This window comes from Salvelinus namaycush, chromosome 19 (genome assembly GCF_016432855.1).
Source record: "Salvelinus namaycush isolate Seneca chromosome 19, SaNama_1.0, whole genome shotgun sequence".
Classification (NCBI taxonomy): Eukaryota; Metazoa; Chordata; class Actinopteri; order Salmoniformes; family Salmonidae; genus Salvelinus; species Salvelinus namaycush.
The window spans coordinates 26,210,531-26,219,477 of NC_052325.1; the positions used below are offsets into that span (position 1 = coordinate 26,210,531).

Below are 8,947 nucleotides of genomic sequence, written 5' to 3' on the forward strand. Positions count from 1 at the left end.
AAGTCATGTTATTGGAGTGGCCATCACAAAGCCCTGACCTCAATCCTATAGAACATTTGTGGGCAGAACTGAAAGTGTGTGTGCGGGCAAGGAGGCCTACAAACCTGACTCAGTTACACCAGCTCTGTCAGGAGGAATGGGCCAAAATTCACCCAAATTATTGTGGGAAGCTTGTGGAAGGCTACCTGAAATGTTTGACCTAAGTTAAACAATTTAAAGGCAATGCTACCAAATACTAATTGAGTGTATGTAAACTTCTGACCCACTGGGAATGTGATGAAAGAAATAAAAGTTGAAATAAATCATTCTCTCTACTATTATTGTGACTTTTCACATTCTTTAAAATAAAGTGGTGATCCTAACTGACCTAAAACAGGGAATTTTTACTCTGTTTAAATGTCAGGAATTGTAAAAAACTGAGGTTAAATGTATTTGGTTAAGGTGTATGTAAACTTCCGACTTCAACTGTATATGACATTTGTGTTGTTACAATTAATGAAGCTTTGGATTTTGTATTCCTAACCTGTTCTGAGGTGGTAAAAAAACGTTAGTATTGGTCATGTTGTCACAATGTACATATCTTTACAGCAATAACAATTTGCTTTCCAAACAATGTTTTCCTGCGATTGTATTTAGAAATATTGCGATATTCCTGGCTGGGCCTGTAGGCTACTACTTACAGTCACAACCTAACAATCATGTAGGCCTATTTGCCGCGCTCTGCCTATCCTTCCGACTGCAGGCAATGCTCGTGATCCTCTGTGGCCAAATCATGCTTTAGTAGCCATATTTGAATTATTTTATTTATTTATGTATAGACAGGAGTAGGCTAATTAAGCTAACGTCAAGTGTAACGAAGATGTTACCTGACACTAGAGGAAGTATAGGAGTTGTTTTCCATACTTTTATGTATTTTCGGTAAGCCATAATAAACTAGACAGGCTGGGCGCAGCGTAATGAGAAAGTCCTCTATTTTCAAATCCTCTGAAAGAGCGTTATCAATTAAACTATATCCTTTTTTATTATGTCTGTGGGGTTGCAACGGAGAGGGACATAACAAAAAAAATGAAAATGTATGCACTCACTATTGAAAGTCGCTCTGAATAAGAGAGTCTGCTAAATGACGTAAATGTAAACTTAGTGTCAGAGTTGAGCATAGACCTCACTCTTCTATTGTTCGCTGCTTAATACCACAATAGACACTCCCTTATCAGCAATTTCTATCACAATATCTGGATTGTCTTTCAGTTCCTTTAAAGCGTTTTGTTCATCATTACTGAGATTAGCTGCCTTGTTTAGGAGTATTGCGGGGCAGTTTAGCAAAATCATGTTCTGTCAGCCAACTGTATGTGGGAACAGAGGGCTCTTTTTGACAGTCGTTTGTTCTCTCATATCAGAAATACCAGATGCATTATAGTTTCTAAACACTGCATTGCCATTCTAAACACGGCTGCTATTCCTAATAAAAACACGGACTATGCTATTGCGCGCCACTGCGTAGAAGCCAACCATGGCTCATCTTCCTGCTCTTTGTAGCCATGAACACAACCACATTTCACCAAGAGGAGGTGACATTGTACGTAAACTAAAACAGAGGCATTCTGGCAGTACTCAGACACTGTGGATCCTAAGGGTCTAAGATGATTTGTCACTGTCATCGTTTCAATAATGTTGTTGCCTTTATTTTTTGGGGTCTTTGTGTCTCTGGATTCAGACACCCAAATATCATCTATATTGAACTGGCCTATTGATTAACGAGACACACTATTTCTGTTATTATTAGTATTATTGTGTTATAATTTGCCATTTAGCTTGAAACATATCATCATTATTATTTTCTTACATTGTTGTGTCTCAAAGGGCCACTAGGCTATACATGGGAGTTAAGTGCCATAGTCAGGTCGCTCTGAGGTGAGGTCAGCTTGATGGCAAAACATCAGTCACTTGTTTGCATCCTGTACAATGGATTAGTGAGCTAAAATAAATACATCTCTGCTTTTTTTGTTGAGTGCTCCAAGTCCTTTCTACCTTGAATTTATCCTTTTGGAAGTTTTTCTTGGTAAGCCCTTCTCATATACTATAGCCTGTCAGTGGTAGACACTGAAATTCTGAAATACAATCAAATCAAAGTTTATTTGTCACATGCGCTGAATACAACAGGTGAAATGCTTACTTACAGGCTTTAACCAATAGTGCAAAAAAGGTATTAGGTGAACTAAAGGTAGGTAAGGAAATAAAAACAACAGTAAAAAGACAGGCTATATGCAGTAGCAAGGTTATAAAAATAGTGAGGCTACAATACAGACACCGGTTAGTCAGGCTGATTGAGGTAGTATGTACATGTAGATATGGTCTCTCCACAGAGCTGCTATAGGCAGGGTATGTTTTCTGTAGCAGGATAGGATTTCTCAAGGTTGGGTTTAGTAGAGTTTACCCCTGTACAAGTAAGCGAAAGGAGAGAAGAGAGGGAGGAGGTGTAACGGCTCTCGTTTGTAGAATGAAGAGTGGACCAAGACGCAGCGTGGTAGGCGTACATCGTCTTTTTATTGATGACACCAAAATAACAAAGACAAAAAACGAAAGCGCACAGTTCTGTAAGGCTAAGACACTATACAGAAAACAAGATCCCACAAAACCCAAAAGGAAAATGACAACTTATATATGATCCCCAATCAGAGACAACGATAGACAGCTGCCTCTGATTGGGAACCACACTCGGCCAAAAACAAAGAAATAGAAAACATAGACTTTCCCACCCGAGTCACACCCTGACCTAACCAAACATAGAGAATAATAAGGATATCTAAGGTCAGGGCGTGACAGGAGGAGGAAGAGAGTAGGGAGAGAGGGACTGATGATAGAAGAATGATTATCGCAGTAGCTCTTTTAGATGACAGTTAAAAGCAGTTGAGAGGCACCTCCAACCTAACCAAACCTTTCCCTTAAGACTGCCTGTCCTTAAACAAAGCTACAGTTGTCAGCTTGTCCTTGAAGTAGAAGTTGTGATGGTGAATATTCATTCAGGAAGTCTGCAGACGACTAATTCCTCTATGCAACACCGCCACTTGGTTTGTGTTGTGAATTCAGAACACAATAACCACCACCCCACTAACAGCTGTTGTTGATGCTCATAAGGTTTGTCCTTCCTCTCCCCCCTAGTAAGGAACTGACGGCTGATGCCAGGGAGCTGAAGGGAGAGCTGTACTGCCTGCCCTGCCATGACAAGATGGGCGTTCCCATATGTGGAGCCTGCAGGAGACCCATCGAGGGCCGCGTGGTCAATGCCATGGGCAAGCAGTGGCACGTCGAGGTAGTTAAATACATTTAAAATATTTTTTTTTTCCCAAAATCTAATTAAATGATGACATCACTCTTACAATATGGACCTGTTCAGGAGGTTGCAATGTTATGGAACATTCAGATAGTAATGTATTGTGTATGATTATGGTATTTTGTAGCCATAAGGTGATTACTACAATATTATTATTATTATTATATTATGATCTTTGGTATGTACTGCTTTGTATGTCGTTGTCGCTGAACTACTATTATTTCCTATTATACAACAGGTGGTTTGGAATTCCCATTGTTAGAGTTAGTTATATGATTCCTGAGAACATCACAGTAGAAATGTATTCATGGGAGTTTGTATGTGGTTCTGTTTCTACCCTGCTTTCATATCATCTCTGTGGCCGTGTTTGGACTATGTCAGAATGGAGGATATCCTTCCTCTTTCTTTCCCTCTGACATTCCTCTGTTCATATATCTGCTGCCTTTTCCCTCTACTTTTCTCCTCTTCCCCCCTCCTGTAGCACCATGTATGTGCTCTGTGTGAGCGTCCGTTTCATGGCTCCCCGTATTACGCGCGTGGGGACCACACCTACTGTGAAAAACACTTTAACATGGTGAGGGGTTAGTTAGGGTGACTAATGGGAGACCCTTCCTGGCTGCATTCTGTCCTGCTCTCTGTCTGGTCTGTGCTGCATTCTGCCTCCGGGTGGACCTCCCAGACAAACAAGGCTCCTCCTGTGTCTGTCTGTCTGTAGAGGTGAGTGCTTCCACAGGGGACGATCCTGCCCTGCTGCTGCCCTCTGAACCCACTCATCTCAGATGGGACGGGACTGGTCTGGTCTGGTCTGTCTCCTAATAGGTCTGAACTAAACTAGACTGATATGGATTAAACTGACCTGTGCTGGTCTGTCTGTACTAACCTGTTGTGTGGGGCCATGTTGTGTGTGTTTGCAGCATTTTGTGTGTGCTAAGTGTGAGAAGCCCTTCCTGGGCCATCGCCACTACGAACGCAAAGGACTGGCCTACTGTGAGACTCACTACAACCAGGTAATGTAGGGGAAGGCTGCACACAGCCCAAGGTCTCTACATAGTAACTCAATCCAATCCAGCACTGTATTTTATTTATCTTTAAGCAAGCCTTTGAGTGATTGCATCTTGCTGTATATAATTTGAATGTGACCTCCAGTCTTGGCTAGTTTTATGGGACCATCTAGTGGTGGAAGTACAAATGTAGCAATGCAACAAATGAAGACTGTGAAGTGAATTGCATGGCTCTTGTCTTGAAGAATACAGTAAAGAGTAAATACATTGTAATATGTAAAGTGAATTGCGTGCCTGGCTATTGACTCTCTCCTCTCCTACAGCTCTTTGGAGATGTCTGCTACCACTGCAACCGTGTCATTGAGGGTGATGGTAAGATATTATCACCTAACATCACATACAGTCAAACAAATATTGAATGGAATATGTCATATTCGTTTTATAAACTACTTGTAGCTTGGAAACCAGACTGTCTCTGCTTTCGCCATGTTGTCATTGTCTTGCCAGGTACCCAGGCTAATGTAATTGACGTGTTTGTGTTGTGTGTTCCAGTGGTTTCAGCCCTGAACAAGGCATGGTGTGTCAACTGCTTTGCCTGTTCCACCTGCAACACCAAGCTCACCCTCAAGTAAGTCTGACTGAGTTAACACAGCAACACCATCCTGTGTGCTGACACTTTGCAATGAGGTTAGACTATCTTTGGGACTGTAGATTTCAATTCAATTGAAACCTTTCTTTCTGCTCTGTGCCCACCTGAAGCAATATCTCTGTCCTCTTTTGTCTCTCATATGTCTCTACTGCTCTACCTGTTCCACTGTACCTGTGACTACCTGATCTATTTCCCAGCTTTTCCATCTGCCTGTGTCATCTCTGTCCCTCTCTTTCACTTGTCCCTGTTTGTCTGTCCATATCCTCCCCTCCCCTCTCCTCTTTCTTCCTCCTCCTCCTCTTTCCTGGTCGTACCAGGAATAAGTTTGTAGATGTGGATCTGAAGCCTGTGTGTAAACACTGCTACGAGCGCCTGCCAGACGACATGAAGCGGCGTCTTGCCAAACGAGAAAAAGAAAAGAAGAAGAAAGTGTCCATGTGTCTATAAACTTCTCTCCTTTCTTTCTCCTCACTTTCCATTCATTGGTTCGTTTTCTTCTCCTTTCCTTCTCTTTTTCTTGTGTTGTGCTTTTACTATCTATCTATCTTTCATCCGTCCACCCTGACAAGTCAGTTAAAAAAGGGTTTTAGACACAGAGATCAAATATCTGTTAAACATAAACTATGAACCATGCATTTTTTATTACATCACATTCAACATCACTGTACTTTATCAGTTTTAGAGTATGAGCATTCAACGGAAGTAGAGATTAGACACAGATCATAAATAATGATTAATAACCGGTACAGATAGATATTTGGCCTAAGCTGTTATTTGCATCAGTGCCTGTGTTTCCCACCAATGTTGACCATATTTAGGATCTCCGCAGGAAATGGTTACTCCATATGGCCATTCCTCAACCAGACACACTTAGGGGATTAACATAATAATGCTGCAATAATCAGACTGGAAGTCCTTTTCTCTATGATCAGATAGTTGAGGCTAGAGGCATGTACAGTACGGTAGTGTGTATTTTGTCAGATTAGTCAGTGTGTAAAGAGAAGGCTTTGTTCACCAGATCCTGGTTTGTTTATGGGTAAAACACCAATCGTTTCCTGCCTCTGTGTACTGGCTGGACTGGATGTCTGATTTTTAAAGGCCCCAATGGGGAAGAGAGGGAGCAGAAGGGTGAGAGAGGGAGCAGAAGGGTGAGAGAGGGAGCAGAAGGGTGAGAGAGGGAGCAGAAGGGGGAGAGAGGGAGGAGAAGGGGGAGAGAGGGAGCAGAACGGGGAGAGAGGGAGCAGGGAGGGGAGAGAGGGAGCAGGAGGGGGAGAGAGGGAGCAGAACGGGGAGAGAGGGAGCAGGAGGGGAGAGAGGGAGCAGGGAGGGGGGGAGAGGGAGAAGAAGGGTGAGAGGGGGAGCAGAAGGGGGAGAGGGGGAGCAGGGAGGGAGCAGGAGGGGGAGAGAGGGAGCTGGAGGGGGAGAGAGGGAGCAGGAGGGGGAGAGAGGGAGCAGAAGGGGGAGAGAGGGAGCAGGAAGGGGAGAGAGGGAGCAGAAGGGTGAGAGAGGGAGAAGGAGGGTGAGAGAGGGAGAAGGAGGGTGAGAGAGGGAGCAGGAAGGGTGAGAGAGGGAGCAGGGAGGGGAGAGAGGGAGCAGGAAGGGTGAGAGAGGGAGCAGGGAGGGTGAGAGAGGGAGCAGGAAGGGTGAGAGAGGGAGCAGGGAGGGTGAGAGAGGGAGCAAGGGAGGGTGAGAGAGGGAGCAGGAAGGGTGAGAGAGGGAGCAGGGAGGGTGAGAGAGGGAGCAGGGAGGGTGAGAGAGGGAGCAGGAAGGGTGAGAGAGGGAGCAGGAAGGGTGAGAGAGGGAGCAGGGAGGGTGAGAGAGGGAGCAGGAAGGGTGAGGAGAAGGGGGAGAGAGGGAGCAGAACGGGGAGAGAGGGAGCGAGGGAGAAGAAGGGGGAGAGAGGGAGCAGGTAGGGGAGAGAGGGAGCAGGAGGGGGAGAGAGGGAGCAGAAGGGGGAGAGAGGGAGAAGGGAGGGGAGAGAGGGAGAAGAGAGGGGAGAGAGGGAGCAGGAGGGGGAGAGAGGGAGCAGAACGGGGAGAGAGGGAGCAGGAGGGGAGAGAGGGAGCAGGGAGGGGGGGAGAGGGGGAAGAAGGGTGAGAGAGGGAGCAGAAGGGTGAGAGAGGGAGCAGGAGGGGGAGAGAGGGAGCAGGAAGGGGAGAGAGGGAGAAGAAGGGGGAGAGAGGGAGCAGGAAGGGGAGAGAGGGAGCAGGGAGGGGGAGAGAGGGAGCAGAAGGGTGAGAGAGGGAGAAGGAGGGGGAGAGAGGGAGCAGGGAGGGGAGAGGGAGAGAGGGAGCAGAAGGGGGAGAGCGGGAGGAGAAGAGAGGGAGCAGAAGGGGGAGAGAGGGAGCAGAAGGGGGAGAGAGGGAGCAGGAAGGGGAGAGAGGGAGCAGGAGCGGAAGAGAGGGAGCAGGAGGGGGGGGGAGCGAGGGAGCAGGAGGGGGAGAGAGGGAGCAGGAGGGTGGGCAGAAGGGGAAGAGAGGGAGCTAGAGGGAGCCGAAGGGAAAGTAGTGCTAGAGTTTAAGACTTGTGATATACTGTATATATATATATATAGATAGATAGATAAATGAAAGACAAATAAAATCAGAACCCTGCTCATAAAGATTGTGTTTTTGTCTCTTCCTTACAGGAACAAGTTTGTGGAGTTTGACATGAAGCCGGTGTGTAAGAAGTGTTACGAGAAGTTTCCTCTGGAGCTCAAGAAGAGGCTCAAGAAGCTGGCAGAGACCGTGGGCCGGAAGTAGAGAGACAGACATGCTAGAAACAGACAAAAGTGATATCAGAGTGTTTGAGCAAGCACATGACCTTTGTTCTTTGTGTAAATTTAGGGATTAAAACCACTCTACCCAACCCCTCATAGGTTGATGAAAATAAGATTTACAATATTATTCCGTTCATTCATGCCTGGTTAAATAGTGACAACCCATGAGCAGAGAGAGAGACTGTACACAAGAAAGGGTCATCCCCAAATCAGTGCCTTTGTCTGAATACATATTCATATTATATTCATATATATCCTTGATATAATTATCTCATATATTTCATAATTCTTTTAGCTTAAAATTTCCCTTCATAACCCAACTTGTATATTTAAGTATGCATCAATGGTCCTGGTATTTTGTCAGGTGAATAAAAAGTATTGGTAAGGTTGTTTCTGCTTTAGCCAACTACTTTATCATTGTCATGCCATACAAGAAGAAACAGACAGACACCTGGGCTATGTTACTGTTGCTACACATAATCACATTACTGTGCAGCAGAACTGGATCCAATATAAATATATATATACAGTACCAGTCAAAAGTTTGGACACACCTTTCATTCAAGGATTTTTCTTTATTTGTACTATTTTCTACATTGTAGAATAATGGTGAATACATCACAACTATGAAATAACACATATGGAATCATGTAGTAACCAAAAAAGTGTTAAACAAATCAAAATATATTTCAGATTTTAGATTTTTCAAAGTAGCCATCCTTTGCCTTGATGACAGCTTTGCATACTCTTGTACAATTTTCATATGAATATAAATATGTAAGATCTATTGTCACTGAAGGGCGTTTTTTAAACTGTTGGATGACAGATGTTTGTTTTTGTGTTTTTCACAATCAATATGCTCAGAATAAACATGAATACACTTTTATATAATAGTAAAGGAATCAAACAATATCTGGCAATCATTTTCTTCATGCTTTACATGTCATGCATTATTTTGTCTTTTGAAATGGAAAAATAAACATTGCAGAGACTAACAATTCCGTTGATATATGGATTTTCTTGTAATTGCAATGTCCATTTTTCCTTTTCCTATTGGTGTGTATTAAAGTGGATTTATGAGTACTGTAAGATGTGGGAATGTGTGTATAAGCTCAGTAAACCTATCCTCTAATGACAGTGTTACTTCCTCCATCTATAGATCCTCTTAGGAAGGAATGAACTGCCAGAAAAGAAAGCATCATATC

The 8,947-nt window shown here is 43.9% G+C and overlaps 1 protein-coding gene across 2 annotated transcripts in view; it reads left to right on the plus strand.

The window, feature by feature from the left end:
• The window catches only part of LOC120063774 (LIM and senescent cell antigen-like-containing domain protein 1), a 71,532-nt gene extending 63,182 nt beyond the window's left edge, over window positions 1–8,350 (plus strand). For both annotated transcript variants that reach the window (XM_039014068.1, XM_039014067.1), the window contains exons 6-10: window positions 3,160–3,310; window positions 4,246–4,338; window positions 4,656–4,704; window positions 4,885–4,960; window positions 7,611–8,350. In XM_039014068.1, the coding sequence (XP_038869996.1) occupies window positions 3,160–3,310; window positions 4,246–4,338; window positions 4,656–4,704; window positions 4,885–4,960; window positions 7,611–7,725 (484 nt within the window). In that variant the 3' untranslated portion in view covers window positions 7,726–8,350. The remainder of the gene's footprint in view (window positions 1–3,159; window positions 3,311–4,245; window positions 4,339–4,655; window positions 4,705–4,884; window positions 4,961–7,610) is intronic.
• Window positions 8,351–8,947: the final 597 nt, after the last annotated feature.